The sequence below is a fragment of the Hyperolius riggenbachi genome, chromosome 5 (assembly GCF_040937935.1).
Source record: "Hyperolius riggenbachi isolate aHypRig1 chromosome 5, aHypRig1.pri, whole genome shotgun sequence".
NCBI classification, from domain to species: Eukaryota; Metazoa; Chordata; class Amphibia; order Anura; family Hyperoliidae; genus Hyperolius; species Hyperolius riggenbachi.
In genome coordinates this window covers 332,966,058-332,982,814 of record NC_090650.1, presented here as the reverse complement: position 1 = coordinate 332,982,814, position 16,757 = coordinate 332,966,058, and the positions used below count along the sequence as shown (strand labels likewise).

The 16,757-nt window shown below is 43.8% G+C and overlaps 1 protein-coding gene across 7 annotated transcripts in view; it reads left to right on the top strand.

Moving 5' to 3' along the window:
* NOL4 (nucleolar protein 4) overlaps window positions 1–16,757 on the top strand; it is a 401,146-nt gene that overhangs the window by 197,431 nt on the left and 186,958 nt on the right. For all 7 annotated transcript variants that reach the window (XM_068237327.1, XM_068237326.1, XM_068237325.1 and 4 more), the window contains exon 2: window positions 4,088–4,237. In XM_068237327.1, the coding sequence (XP_068093428.1) occupies window positions 4,088–4,237 (150 nt within the window). The remainder of the gene's footprint in view (window positions 1–4,087; window positions 4,238–16,757) is intronic.

Here is a 16,757-nt window from a genome sequence, read left to right as displayed (position 1 = left end):
AGCATTCTGGTGCTGTTTCAAGAAACAAAACTGATGACAAGGCTGTGTTCTCTGTGGCCTTATTACCATATTCAGTGTTTCTGCTCTAGTATTCTGCCTCTGAGATTTGGCATGTCCCATTTTCTGCCTGCTGTACTTATGGGTAGTGCAATTGTAGTTGCTCCCCACTTTTTATTTTTTCAAACTCAACTTACACCCGGTACTTTGACCCAACTTAGACAGACTGGCTTCATTGCAGCACTCCTGTATCGGGTTAGGTTTGCATCATTGTTTGATACTCTTATTTTATTCTTCTTTAACAGATAATTCTTATTATACAAGGGTATACTACAAAAGCATAAACATTCATCCTATCTAACACTCCTGACCACTTTAAACATACACACTTTCATTCACCCCAGAACTTCTGGTCTTGAAAAACCCCAATCCGAGTTGGTTAGCTTGGATTCAATCTTATCTTATGGGTAATACTTCCATAACTCAGCTATGGCAAAGTGGTATACCGAAAAAGACAATTCTATCTAGGGAATTGCATCTGAATGACCCAAACTAGGCTACACAGACCTCCCTTGAAAAGTAGCCCCAGTCGCCCGGTCTTCCTGCCTACAATATTTCCAGCCCCAGCACCGCCCAACCATGCAAGATTGAACAAGCTGCATGCCCACCACAGGCACACATCACAACTGCCACAGCAGCCCTATATATCAGCAGGAGCGCCCAATAAAAGGCATCCCCAGAGGGAAATACACATAACCTCCCTCCTGGGCTCCCCGAATGCAGCAACTAAAGTTTTTGCTCCCCTCTCTTATTTATTTCTATTCATAGCTGTGTGGTTCCTTCAGGCAAAAAAAACAAATGTCCCCCTGAAAAAACAGACCGGTTTTGTCAAACCTGTGCAGTATGAAACCAATTCTGCACAGTTCAGCGGCACCTTATCCTTCTAAACTGTGAGCGTACTTTCAGGGATCTATTATTACATTTAATTCTACTCACAAAGCTTAACTATTTAATTTCCCATAGATCGATACCCTACTTCCCCTTGCTTTGTTTTGGGGTTTGAAGGAAGGAAATAGTATACGGAATCAGCAAAACCGGTCCTTGGAACTATGTCTTCATCACATCTCCCTCCAATGCTCACACCTAAATAGAAGCACATCACCCCAGTACTGTCTAGAAAGCAGTAGGTCCAGCTCCTGGGTATCACAGTCACCTAATCCTCTTCTAAATTTTTGAGCTTTGTCAGTAGATTTTTCCAGACTTGCCTCTATTGTTTCTCACTCCCTCCTTCTTCCCTGTTAAAGGGATACTGTAGGGGGGGGGGTCGGGGGAAAATGAGTTGAAGTTACCCGGGGCTTCTAATGGTCCCCCGCAGACATTCTGTGCCCGCGCAGCCACTCACCGATGCTCCGGCCCCGCCTCCAGTTCACTTCTGGAATTTCTGACTTTAAAGTCAGAAAACCACTGCGCCTGCATTGCCGTGTCCTCGCTCCCGCTGATGGCACCAGGAGCATACTGCGCAGACCAAAGACCATACCGGACTTGTGCAATACACTCCTGGTGACATCAGCAGGAGCGAGGACACGGCAATGCAGGCGCAGTGGTTTTCTGACTTTAAAGTCAGAAATTCCAGAAGTGAACGGGAGGCGGGGCCGGAGCATCGGTGAGTGGCTGCGCGGGCACAGGATGTCTGCGGGGGACCATTAGAAGCCCCGGGTAACTTCAACTCATTTTTCCCCGACCCCCCTACAGTATCCCTTTAACATCATCGTTATCGCCCTGCAGAAAAAAGTTCATCTTTTCTATCCAGACGGCAAATCTTGGAATCTCCCCTCCCTTCCAGCTATTCAAAATCACTTGCACCCCACTTTGACATCACACTCTGGCCTCTGCAGCAATGCAGAAGTTGGATTTAGGTCAAGTTGGGAGCTGCTAAAATGCTGTGGTGACAGGATTACCAAGAAGAGAAAATGCCAGTAAATCTTGACTATGAACCTTACTCCTGCGATCTCTGTCACAACTGAAATTAAACATTTTTGGCAGAAGTTAAACGCTCAGTTCTATGTTTTTTTCACTGTTTTGGTTTGCTCATGGCGCTATTATTTGTGGATTAAGACGCATCCAGCTTACCCAGCTCTGCTTTTGAGCACGCAATAGTGGGGTGTGAATCATAATGACTTGTTCTTTATTCTTTGGCTGTAGTGAGGATTAATAATACTGGCTGTTATATGCCAGGCTTTACTATTTTAGTTGGGGCTGGAGCTGCAAAAGTTCCAGTATTGTGAGCATGTGATGTGTTGGTGTGATGATTTGGGAGCTGGTTCCTTTGGGTGCTTAACATGTATGACTGGTAAGCCAAATGTATGAGAGTGATAATAGTGGGTTCAGAAGAAGGAAGGGTTAGGATTAGGAATAGTTTATGACAGGGAGGGCATTAATGGTCAGGGTTATGCATATACAGTAGATGGTTCAAAATGTCGTGTTACCATATTCAGGGTACGGTTTATAGATAGGGCTAGGATACATTTTAATAGAAAGCCAAAAACTGCAGTGATTATGTTAAGTGTATGTCCATTTCCCCTAATCACAATAATAATTAACGACAGGAGGAAAGCGCTGTACAAATGTTAGCATTATTATTATCATCATCCTTATCAAATATTGTTTTTCTGTTTTCATAACATTTTAATGTGGTATAACACAGATGAATGTGAGGTTAATCATCGTTGGAATTACATATTGGTACAACTCTCAAGACCACATTTTTCACACAATAACTCTTAGCACTATGTTTAGACATGAGGTATCCAGGGGCGTAGCAATAGGGGGTACAGATGTTGTAAACGAATCAGGACCCTTGGACCAGAGGGGCCCCGAGGGGACCTCCCTCAACTGCAGAATTAGCTCTCTATTGGTCCTGTGCTCATAATAATAACTTCTATAAATACTTTGAATATTGGTTATTATTAACAAACTGCTCCCCATTCCCTTCTTGCACATCTGACACTGTGGTTGTCCTTGGCAGGTTTTGGTGCACTGTATCAATTGTTAGCTATAGAGTATTTGGGGGCCCCAATATAAAACTTGCATCGGGGCCCACAGCTCCTTAGCTATGCCACTGGAGATATCCATATAGATTCTTGTGTAATAGATAGATGACAAATCAGGTGTTTTAGATATTGTGTAGCTGTTTCATTGTGAAAACTGCCTTGCATAGCTGGCAGATGGTACTGACACGGGAGTACTTACTTACTGTTGTTTACTTTGAGTACAGCATACCTTCCAATTTGTAGCAGCTAAGCAGTGTGTGCAATGAATATAAGATTGCAGTAAACTAACTAAAGCTGCATGAGTTAAGAGGAATGCAACATACTGTATATTTCTGGCTTTTTGCAGGCCTAGGTATACCAAACGGTATATTTCTTTCCTTTTTCAAGAATACCAGTTGCCTGGCAGTCCTGCTGACCTCTTTGGTGGCAGGAATGTCTGAATCACACACCTGAAACAAGCATGCAGATGATCTAGTCAGACTTAAGTCGGAGCACCTTATCTGAATGCTTTTTCAGGGTCCTTGGCTAAAAGAATTAGAGGCAGAGGATCAGCGGGATGCCAGGCAACTGGTATTGTTTAAAATGAAATAAATATGTCAGCCTCCATGTTCCTCTTGCTTCAGGTGTGCTATAAAACACAAGATTTCGAAGTTGAAAGCTAATATTTAACGGCACTCAGTTATAAAATGTCTTGTGCAGTGTTAATGTATATTAGAATAAGTTTTGTACTAAAGTGAAGTAACGCATTAAATAACTTTATGGGCTTGCCGCAGAAACAATCTTCTTACTTTTTACAGTTGCTTTGGTGCCAAGAAGGATCCAAAGCACAGGAATATTCTGTGTTTATTGTGTACAGCACATAATAGGAACTCATAAGAGACGGAAAAATCTGAGATGCAAATATATATCCCCGGAGTCTTATCCTTGAATTGTATGTATGCTTGAGTATTCCAGTCAGTTGTACTGTGTCAGGGTGAAGGTTGGATGCTATTGTCAGTCCACATATCCCCCTGCTTACCCTGCTTCTTGTCTTTCTATAGGATGGAGTGGGCATCGAGGAGAAATTGTCGCTGAGGAGAGTGGCTGTTGTAGAAGATTTCTTTGACATCATCTATTCCATGCATGTGGAAACAGGGCCTAATGGGGAACAGATCAGGAAGCACGCTGGTCAGAAGAGGACCTACAAAGCTGTAAGTGAATAGTCTGCTTTTCCACTCAATAAATGCTAATTAACTTGATTCATTCATTGTACTGTTTATGTTGTGTGTTGCTTTTTTTATGTGCATTTATTATAACCACATGTAAGTAATTTGAACACATATATTAAATGACATTTGACAAGCTTACCTGAGACTATTATTTTTTCTCAGCATGAGCCATTAATTTAATAAAATGTGAATACTAATTGCGAGGCTTCCCAGCTGGCTGCGCTGCTACGCTGTATATTTGTTATTTGAATTTTGTATGTGTACTGGTGTTTCTGTCATTGTATTCAGGATCATTTTAACACACTGGTAGTCCCATGACAAAAATCTAATTAGTACAGCATAATGCATTTTTCTGAACAAAGCAGGCCATCCAAATGTTGAAATTAAGGAGGCACCTCTGTTAATGTGGAGAAAATGTATGTATTGTTTTACTCGACTGATTTACTGCTTTATATGAGGCTAGTTTCACACTGGGGCGTTGTGTTGCACAGTCTATAAAGACAGGATCGCAATGCAAGCGAGGGGAAAAGTGGCATTGCGTCATATGTGTGCAATGTGAAGCATACAGTACATGAAAAGTGTGCTTCACTGCAACTGCAAATGGGCCTCTTATCCAGAACCATACAGCATGGGGCATAACAATGGCATAATAATAGCTCCTGCACCCCCCGCTGACATGGGGGGACCAGGGACTAAGGGGGTCATAGGGTGCAAATCAGCACAGCAGCAGTGGAGATTCCTTGTAAGCATTCCCAAACTTTCCTTCTCCCCCAGACTTTGCAGAGCAGCCGCAGCGAAGCTTAATACTTTACCTCTTTCCAGTGGCGGGGCAGGTCTTCCTCGCTCCTCTGTGTAGCTGCGTCATGTAGCCTATGTAGCTTCTGATGCCTGTCACAGGACATGCAGTGTCAGGAGTTGTAAGGTAATAGGCTGCACAGTGTGGCTACACAGAGGAGTGAGTAAGACCCATCCCGCCGTCAGAATAAGATGAAGTATGAAGCTCCGCTGCGGCTGCTCTGCAAAGTCTGGGGGGTGCTGGGGGGAAAGAGAGTTCATGAGTGCACACATGGCACCGTGTTATTTCTTTACTAGCCCACAAAGGCAAATGGGGAGGTGGGTCTGCTGACCGAATTTTGCTTGGGGGGCCCATAATTTGTAAATTACCCCCTGTTCACAGCTTGTCTTGCTTTATTTTTGATGGATTGTGCCGCACTGCTAACGTGCTGCTGGGTACGTTTCAACACAATATAATTGCCACATGTTTGCTATGCAGTTATACTGCCTGATGCAACACAATTTTCAGTGTGAAAAAGAGTTTTTAGGTTAGATTGAAGAGAGCAGGATGCTTACCAAGCACCTAATCCTTGTTTAGTTCTAGCTTTCCATGATAAACCTCTAGTGATCGCTGGAGGGACCATCACATGTTCCTTTGCAGTTACTATCCACCATACTAGAAAACTGGCGTGGACCTAAAACTTCCTAATAAAATTGTCACAAGAACATCCAGCTGGCCATATAGACATGCTTGCCTTTGATTGTCCTGATCTATGTGGGACATACATTATTATTATTTTTTATTTATATAACGCCAACATCTTCCTTAGCGCTGTACATAGTACAAACAAATAATGGGGAACAAATATACATAAGAAATACAAGACACTGTACAGTCATGACATTGAATAGAATGAATACAGATACATGCATAGTTGATATGTAGTTGGTACATGTACATATGTTAAAATAACAGCAATATGAGAAACACTAGGAGGAGGTCCCTGCCCTTGCGGGCTTACAATCTAGAGGGTAGTGGTGAGGAAACAAAAGGGAAGGAAACACAAGGATTAATGGGTGAGCCAGTGTGCCTTCAGTGCTGCCTATAGCAAATTATAGGCTGAGGGAGAGAGTTCCAAAGGAGAGGGACTGCCCGTGAGAAGTCTTGGATGCGAGAGTGAGAGGAGGTGACTAGGCTGGAGGACAAAGGGTCTCCTGTGAGGAACGGAGGGTCCGGGCGGGGAGGTATCTGGAGATAAAAGAGGAAATGTATGGAGGCGATAGCTTGTGTAGAACTTTGTATGCAAGTGTGAGAAGTTTAAACTGGATCCTTTGGGCAACTGGTAGCCAATGGAGGGATTGGCAGAGAGGGGCCGCCACATTGTTACCAAACAGCACAGTGACTACTTTTTTGTCATTAAAGTAGTCTGTATGATTGTACAACTGGAAAGGTGCAATAGTATTTGTAATATTTAGCTTTTTTGATGAAATACAAATAAAAAAAGTAATTTAAAGTCACAATATAATTACTTGTAGTGAGGCTACAGTTTGCTTATAGTAAATCTGCCACCTACAGTGCTTAAAGGAAATATAAAGCCTGTGAAAAAAAATGTTTAACTTATCGGGGCCTCTTACAGCCCCTTGTAGTCATCCTGTTCCCGCGCCATCCTTCTGAGACCCTCCACTAAGCAGCGGAGACCCCCTCAAAGCTGGCTGTCCATGTGCCTCCTCATCTCGTACCCGAGCACAGCACAGAAAATCGTTACCAACAACGAGAGCGTGTTCAGGGTGCACACGGCACATGCATGCGAAGTAGCCCCTGACTGGCTGCGACCAGACAGCTTTAAGGGGGTCACCGCTGTTCGCTGGAGGGTCGCTGAAGGATGGCATGGGCATTGGATGAGTGTGGGGGGCTGCAAGAAGCCCCAGGTAAATTCAACTGTTTTTTTTTGTAGGCTTAAGTATCCCTTTAACTGGAATTTGTTACCTTTCAAAGTAAAAATATGTTGTAAAGCATATACCAAATAGATGCAACAATTTCTGATTTGAGAAGTGACCAACATCATTTCCACCATATGTTTGTTCTTTTTCACTGCTTGGAAGCTGCCACCTTGCTGGTGATATTAGCACTATGTGCATAACGGAGAACTCTCAGCCTCTCCACAAAAAGAGTTACATGTTGAGCAGAATCAGCATACAATCATTGCTATATTTGCATATTTTTTCTAAGGGCCAGTCTCCACTGGGTGTTGCGTCTGTTTCTGAGCTGGACGCGGTATCCATGCTGTTGTGAAGCCGCAGTACAGCTATATTGATTCGGATGCGGTCTACGGAAAACTGCAGCTGGCACAAGTGTGTGTGTGTGTGTGTGTGTGTGTGTGTGTGTGTGTGCGTGCGTACGGGGGGGGGGGGGGAGGGGGGCATGCACGTGATTTGAATGCAGCCTTTTCAATAGGCTGCAATTCCACATCCAAAATTGCGTATGGTAATTAGCCACGATTCATGGCTAGTGGAAATAGGCCCTAAAATAGTCACATCAGTTCTAGTGCAAACAGAAGATGCAACAAAACTGCTTAACTTTTACCTCCAGCTCACTGATGTCACAAAGAACATATGAGTATTTGGCATTCTGTCTTTGTTGATTTCTCTTTTTCGCAGCAACATGGATGTTAAAAAAATATTATTTCTTGCCGCACATCCTTCTGTATCAGAAGTTTATCTAGATTTAAGAAGATAGCATGTTATTAGATAGGAGCCACAAAAAATGATCTCATATGTCCTCTTCTGTTAGGACGATGACAGATAGGAGTTTCTGACGCTGACCTTTAAATAAAATTTTCAGGATTTTAGCTTTTACGGTTAGAGGGTGAATTCTGCATCCACTCTGCGCTGGTGTGACAGTCCCCCCCTCTCTTCTGAATGTGGACCACAGCAATCTCATTCACAAAACAATTCCCGTTAGGATTTTATTCCACAGATTGCTCTCCATGATTTAAAGACAAGATTGCAGCATGCGATTACTGCTGTGCAGCTTTGCTCGCTATGAACTTTTACATCTTTCCCATTATTAGCTGCCGGGGATATGTGCGTAGAAACAGATGTGATCATGTTGATGGGACATCGGGTGCATCTATCGTGGCAGATTAGCTGCAGCATCCTACCCTGGGCTGCGGAGCAACACCTATTTAAACGCTTGCTACCTGCAGGTGCTGTTTCACAATAGCAGCCGTACTCCTGCGAGTCTGTTGTCTGCCAGGAATATACCCTGCGCTTGTGAAAATCCCCAAAGGAAATAATTAAAGGCTTGGACATATGCCAGTAACAACAACCAGCAAAGTGAAATTCTACCTGAACCGCGGCCGCGGGAGTCCCTGTGATATGAGCTTGCGGCCTATTCTTATGTTATGAGGGCTGGTGTGAGAAAGCTTGCTCTAATAATTAGTACTTAACTGTAGATGTGGATGAGATCCTCCCAGATCTGGGACTCAGGAGAGACTGTTCACAGATGCCAAATAACTTGCTGTCCCTGAAGACTCCATCTTACATTAAGACAAAGAGTCCATCTCAGACTGTATTTTCTTTCGGCGGTAGAATCATGTTTGCATATTATGAGGCTGTATATTGTATAGTTTAGAATTGCAGTTACCAAGCTAATATACCCCAGCTACATGAGAGTTAACATCTTAGGCAGTGTGGAAACGAATCCCATAGGAGAGAGCTTGATGCTTGTTTTTGATGAACACCCAGCACTTCATGATGCCTGACATATTGGGATTGTATTAAGCCAAATGGGTCAGTGCAGATCTGTGCCCAGATTAGTGTTTGTTTTGTGTTTTATAACATGGACTCCAGCTGCTGTACAGGTACACATTGATCCTGCTGTCCTTTCCTGGGTTAGCTGTGTCTGTCTGGGAGTGTCAAGTACCAGGGCAGCTTTCCTGTGTTACTGTGTGTTTGTTTCCGGCCTCTGTTGCTCTGAGAAGCCTTCATCCTCCTGGAATAAGATTTCCAAAAGCTTAGAATTGCAGCACTTGCATGAGCACAACTCTTCCGAAAGATATAAACTGCAGTTGATGCAGCATGTCTGAGGAGAAGATGGCGTGTCACAATCGGATGGGGGGGACGACACACACCAAAGGAGCAGTACCCCGTAGGTAAGTAATGATGCTCTAACCACTGCTTCCCCCCAAGGGCACACTCAGTTAAGAACCTCCCTTATGTGGAAGTTAATTTAAAAATGTTTGCAGTGGTGCTTGGTTCACTTTAAGTGTCTCCAAACACAGATGGACTCTAAATATAATATCTAGTATCTTAGTACTGTGCTCAATCCTCCTGACACTAAAGGGCTCTTTCACACTACAGGCAGCAGAGAAAAGGCAAAACGCTGCATTTTGGCTGCTGGCGTTTTCAATGCATTTTTAACGCCCATACATTAGTATCAATTGTAATGAGAAACGCTGCGGTAGGCCCAGAAAAAGCGCCTGGGAGCGTTGAAACGCAACGCTCCAAAACGCGGCGTTAAGTTTGAATGTTAAAATGAAAGTCTATGGACTTTCCTTTTACCTAGGAAAATGCCAACTTCGTCCATGGCGTTAAAACGCCGAAAAAGCCCTCTGGTGTGAAAGGGCCCTTAGCAGAACATATTGGAAACGTAGAGCAGAGTGTGGAGCACCATGGCAAAAAAAACTCAACTAGAAGAAAATCAGGATTGATGTATATCTGGGGCTTTTTCCAGCCCCCCATTGTCTTCCTGGCTTCTTTGGACTTATCTTGTTTGTGCTGTTGTTGTCCCTCTTCAAAAGCTTTGACTAGACTCAGTTGCAACTACGGCACATGCTTTGTCCCAGTTATGTGCCTCCTCAATTGTAGTGGATGTAATATAAATGATACAAAGTGGTAAGCAGGTAAACACTCAATGGGCACTTTTGCCTTGTAGCACTAGGGTTGAAACATGGGCTGGACACTATCTGCATGGAATTTGTATGTTCTCCCTATGTTTGTGTGAATTTCTTCCCACCAAAATTGGGCATAGACTACAATAGGGGCACTAGACAATAACTGACTATGGCAGGCAATAGATTGTGAGCTCCTCTGAGGGACAGATAGTGATATGATTATATGTACTATGTAAAGCACTGTGGAAGTTATCAGTGCTATATAATAATATCAGGTATGTAGTACTATTTTGTCTGGTCTAATAGTATATGACCACCTTAAAGCAAATCCAATAACTTACTTGGTCTGTAGCACATCCACTGAGCTACTTCTGGTGTGAGACTTTGTTGCTGCATCACTTTTGCTCGGTTCAGATGCAGTCTGCAGAGAGCAGCAGGCTATGCCAGAGGATTTTAAAGTGAATTTCTGGAATTCAGCTTATTCATAGTACCCTTTAGTGCTGCAAGTTAAAAGACAGGACATACCGTTTTGGGCTATAAATAGCAGCAGTCATATAACCATTGTTGTCCTCATGAACCAGGCCTGGTCTGCCAAAGTCCTGAACCTGACAACAGCTCAGCTCACACCTACCATTATGTAAGGCACAACCAGGAGGTGAGAGCTGGTGCTACATCATTATACTGGAACACAACACCTCACCTTCATTGTCACTGAGCGGCTGACTGCACAGAGCAGCAATGGTTATGTGAGCACTGCTGCCAGCTGCTGCTTTTTTGTTTGTTTCAGTTTTTTTTTCTTTCCTGTGTGGAGATGAGTTGAATTCTAGAATCCCAGAATGACACTTAAAACTCTTCCTAACCTGGTGAGCGGAAAATGAAATAGCCATTAAACACACCTGTTAGCTTATGACCTGCATACCTATATTTGAGATACTTAAGAGGAGAGACAGTTATGGAAAAAATCCATATATACTGTATAAGGGCCTATCCACACTATGCAATTTGTGCATGCTCTGCTTGCTATAACTGAATTGCTGTTGTTTATCCCCTGCTTATTGCCTGAAGAAGTGGGATGTGCCCGCGAAACGCGTTGCATCTTTGGGGTATTTTCAATAAATGTGTATATCTATATATTTACAGTCCTTGGTGTCTGCTTTAACGGAGGCGAGTCCACCACTTCCTCCCAGCAATTTTTAAAAAAATGTTATGTACTTTTATCCTTCTGGCGCCTCCGTTCACCTACCAATGCAATTTTGCAAATGTTCTAGATGCACAGTATGGGTGTCTGCAGTGCAGTTCAGTGGCTAGTGTACTGATTAGTAGATAGTGTACTGGTTAGTGGATAGTGTGCTGGTTAGAGGCTCTGCCTCTGACACAGGAAACCAGGGTTTGAATCTCTGCTCTTCCTGTTCAGTAAGCCAGCTCCTATTCAGTAAGGAGTCCTTAGGCAAGAATCCATAATACTGCTACTGCCTCCTGAGCATGCTCTAGTGGCTGCAGCTCTGGTGCTTTGAGTCCACCAGGAGAAAAGCGCACTATAAATGTTCCGTGTCTCAACTTGTTACCCTATGGATTGCACACTGTGCAGTACATCATAACTGAAAGCGCCACACAAATGGGCTTGATTCACTAAGACAAATGTCATGCCTTATTAGAGTTAACACACCTTATAAGAGTTAATACGCTTTATCAGAGTAGTGTATTGAGAGCTACGAACTTATGCCTGCTAATTGGCAATGAGCTCCACTCGTCTTGCCCTTAGCCCCTGTGGGTCCAATCACTTTAAAGGACATTATCCCCACACTTTGATTAGCCCAATAGGCTGCCTGTCAAACTTCCTGTTAACCTGCCTGGCGTTCTGATTCACGCGGCCCTGCGGCCGCGGGAACGTTTTTTTGCAAATGTTTTTTTAAATTTATCCTGTAGCTAGCCTAGCGCTAGGTACATGATTCCCCCCTCCCTGCTGCGTCCCTCCCACCCCTCCGATCACCGCCGGCGCAATCACCCGTCCGGAAATCCCGTTCTGAACAGGATTTCCAGGAGGGCTTCCCCCGTCGCCATGGTGACGACCATCGTGACATCATCGACGTCATGGACGTCATTACGTCACAGGGAGTCCCGATCCACCCCTCAGCGCTGCCTGGCACTGATTGGCCAGGCAGTGCACGGGGTCTGGGGGGGGGGAGGCTGAATCGCGGCAGGTAGCGGCGGATCGGTGGCGAGCGGCAGCGATCAGGTGCAACACACAGCAAGCAAAGTGCTTTAAAAAAAAATTATTCAAAACGGCCCAGTGGGGCCTGAGCGTGACCTCCGGCGTCTCTGGACGAGCCTAGCTCGTCCAGAATGCCAGGGAGGTTAAGTGACAGGCAGCCTATTGGTCCAATCAAAGTGCAGGGATAATGTCCTTTAAATAGATTGGACCCGCAGGGGCTTAGGGCAGGACGAGTGGAGCTCTCATCATTGCCAATTAGCAGGCATAAGTTCATAGTGCTCCCTATGCTACTCTGATAAGGTGTGTTAACGCTGACAAGGAGTGTTAACTTTGATAAGGCGTGTTAACTCTGATAAGGCACGCTATTTGTCTAAGTGAATCAAGCCCAAAAGGTTTAGCCCAAGTTGTATACCACATCCCAGCCTACATGTGAAAAAGGCGCAGAGAAATTTTGGCGCAGGGTGAAGCCGCGCTTTCTGAACTTTTCCTCTGCCTAATATTTAATATATCGCTCTACTGAAACCCTAATCCCAAATTTCTCCAATGCCTTTCTTCACATAATTAGGGTTCCCGCTATTGCTGACACCTGAATTACACCGTTTTAATTGAAATTCGGGCTCCATATATTGCTGGCGCCCATTATTACACAGTGAGCACTGCTATAGCTGTAATTTACATTACAGCCTATGGGGGCAGCAAAACCCTCAACGGTTCGTGTGGCCCAAATTTATTGTTACAACATCCCACACCAGAATTAAAATTCACTTTCTCTTAGTATCATCTATCTGAATATTTTAGTATCATCTATCTGAAGACCCGGCATTGCTTGGGTATGTATTTGGCTCTGCCCACTTTTCTAATCTTGACACACAGTCACTCAATGACCAAGTTTGTGAGCTTGGGGGTCCTTTGTATCAATAATGTGAGAATGGAAACAGTTTATCAATCAAACACATCTGACTGGCTGTGGCTCCACCACTTTTCTCAATTTTAACCCCAGTCACCCAATGACCAATTGTGGCAGATTTGAGACCTCTGCCATTAACAGTGGAAGAATGGCAGCAATTTAAATATTCCCTTTGAAAATCAATAGATTCATTTTGATTGGCTGTTGTAGACTCCACCCACTTTCCTGAATATTAATCCCAGCCACCCAGTAACCAACTGTGCTAAATTTGAGAACCCTGCCATTAGCAGTGTAAGAATGGCTGCAGTTTAGATTTTCCCACATAAAATGAATGGCTGTTGTATGCTCTACCCAATGTCTCTGAATTTTTAACCTCGGTCACCAAGTGACCAAGTGTAGCAAGTTTGGCTCTGGCTTTATCACTGTGGGAGTGGCAGCCTTTTAAATATTTCCCATTGACATGAATGGGTAAAGTAGGTGAATGGGTGGGAGTGAGACCCCCAGAACATATCATCCCAGATAGCAAGGGATCTGTATACCAAGTGAAATAGGACAGAGACCATAATGAAAACCTAATAGAACTTCTAATTCTTCCCAACCTTCCTACAAATAATGGTTTCATTACTATCTGTGTTCCTGTTGAAAATAATTTTCCATGATGCCTTTTAAGACACTGTAGTCACCTTAGACAGAGTGAGGATAACATTTTTGGCTGGGGGCAAAGATAAAAATAAAATACAGATATCTTTCCAACCCACCCTTACCCTATCCAAAGCTATACAAAAAAATGTTTTGACTTTAATTCCAGCTTACCAATTTTAAACCTCACCTGTATATTGTAAAAAAAAAGGATTTCTTTAAATAAGGACAGTCAAACTATAGGTTGCTCTAGCTGTGTTGACCTGGTGAAAGTGAGAATATTCCTCCTCTATTGCTTAGGATCTACAGTATGTACATACTATCTTCCTTGTCCCGTCTCTCTGACCTCTCACTACTTTATGCTGGGTACACACGGTGTGTTCCCGCACTCGATGCCCCGCTCGATTCCCGCCCGCTCGATTATTTCCGAGCATTTCCGAGTGCATTTTGATGATTGTTAGGTCGATTCTCATGCAAAGTATGCCAAATCGACCTAACGATCCATCGAAACGGGAATCGGACATGTTGGAAATAATTGAGCGGCCGGGAATCGAGCGGGGAATCGAGTGCAGGAACGCACCGTGTGTATCCAGCATTAGAGAAGAAAAATTGTCAAACTCCATTCAGATCCTGATTCATGAGTCACTTCTACTCTTCAGTCTGGAGCTGAAGACGAGTGTTAATCATCAATGCTATGACTAAATGCAGGGTTACCTACAAACACAGCTGGATCAAGTGGAATGGAGTCATGTTTGAAGATACATCCAGAACCTCAATGACTGCACTCATTAAAAAGAAAAATCAATAAAATATTATAGCAGCTGACGCTTTATGTTGCTAGTAGACGTGCTCTGCTCTACAACAGCCCTGAAATGATTGCTTTAATCTTCTACCTTCTGTACACTGCAGAATAATGTCACTCTTCCTGTCATAGGGGTGGTACTCTTGGGAGAAGCATTTAGTACCAGAAATTGCGGTTTCAGCACACAGACCATGCAATCTGTGGTCGCAGTCGGTGCGCAGAAACCGCTGGGATTTGGGCAGCAGATCGACTAGAAGGGAGCTTGTGCTTTACAGTAATACAATTTACATGCTATTTCAGGGTATAACTGCCACCATCGTACAGAAAGGTATGAGTCCTAACTATACTGAGACTAATACCTGCAAATAAAAAACGGTTAAACACACTCTATTTTGTCTAGCTATCAACAATAGTAGCGACTCTTCAGAAGCTAGAATTCTTTCTGTGTGGCCGAATAGCAGGTGTAGCTGAATAAATATAACAACTTTTTAGTTGTTTATTATTAATGCAATATAAATAATATATACAGAAAAACATTAAAATTAACAATTATAGAGACATTAGTAGCGCAGTAAAAAATGAAAAGGGAGGAAATACTTAAGTTTGTGGAAATATGTCCTTTCTGGGACAACACGTGCAGTTCTTTGTTTCAGTTCAGGAGCCAAAGTTCAGACAAGACGGCCACTGCCCGCCCTAAAGGCAGCAGCAGGCTCAAATGAAGATGGAACCGGAGGAATAAAGGAGGAGGCCCTGGCAAACACTTTTGAATAAACCGCAATTTTGGGTGGAGTCTCAGGTTCAGCCCAGGGGCTGGACAGATTGCGGTTAACCTCCTGGGTGGGTTCCTAGTGCCCACCAAATATGACAGTTTTCATATCTCGGCTTACGCTTCCTGCACACACATAACAGTCACATATTCATATTCCTCATAAAATACCAATACATATGACATCTTGCATGAGTGCGTTAGGCTGTCCTGTCCTCGAGAAGGGTCATACACCAATAACCAGACGGATTATTGTTATGAATTTTTTTATCAGCGCATTGGGTAGATTTTAACGAATAAGACTATATTAATTTCATAGCTGTGCAATACATGGTTATCATTTAACAGACAGAAATCATAAAACACATGCATTTAAATCTGCTCTCTAGTGGTGCCGCACTGGCTACTGGATACCAGCATTCCAGCAGCCCCATGTGGAGCTAGCTTGCTTGCTACCCTTTCATGGCAGGGCATCCATATGGCAGAAGCAATTGACACATATCTGAGGGTCTGCCAGAGAGCAGAACCTTTGTTCTCAGGTGATTAAAAATAAACACTAGCCTCTTGGACATAAGAGTTTGTTCCTTGTTAATTACCAAATCAACAGAGTCATCCTGCACTTAGGTTAATGAGCTATTTTTCTGCTAAGAGAGGGAGAGACCCCGGGCTGGGCTGCAGGCAGCCCCTTCAAATCCAATCCAGATTCTATTGTTAATCGCAATAGGTGCAGAAAATCGATTGCGATAACATTCTTTCACGAGTGGTTCTAGGATGCCTCTGCGGCAGCGAAACCATCCGTGACAGTCTTTACCTGTCACTCAATGTATTTCACAAAGGTGTAATATTTCATATAAAAATCAAATTTTGCTAAGTCAATGAAATACTGTATGTTTGATAATATATGGATGCTTAAGTTATGAAAATTCCCCAAGGGTACTGGAAACCACTTAGGAGTCATATGAAAAATGTAATGAGTGTCTCGTTCACTTTACCTACCATGTAAATAATATCATTACTTCAGCCATATTAGAAATTCCTTTAGATTTAAAGGACTTACGAGGCGAAATTACTAAAAAAAGTTAATCACTTGCCTCACCTTTTAAGGCACAGAGGACGCCGTCCGCGCCCTCCGTGCCGATCCGCCGGGTCCCCCCGCTCATTAGCCCCCCAGGCCGGCTGCCGACCCCACGGCCCGGGTTGGGCTCTCTTGCCTCTCGTAAAATGGCCGCTTCCTCTGGCCGCGGCTGCGCAGTCCGCCTGGCCGCGAGTGCGGCTGCGCAGCTCTAGGGCCAACTCCCCCCCGATCCACGCTACGTAGCCCTGTGTCTGCTAGCTGACTCCACCGCTGTTTTGCACACTTGAAAAGCTGAATGCTGGTTACCACAGCAACAGACAACAATAGGTGTCCGTCACTGTGCCAGCTTCAAATCAGGGGTCCTTAGCAAGCAGCGTGGAACGATAGAGCTGTGCAGTGCCTTCCTGTGCTGTACGGCGGCTGCAGCCTGAA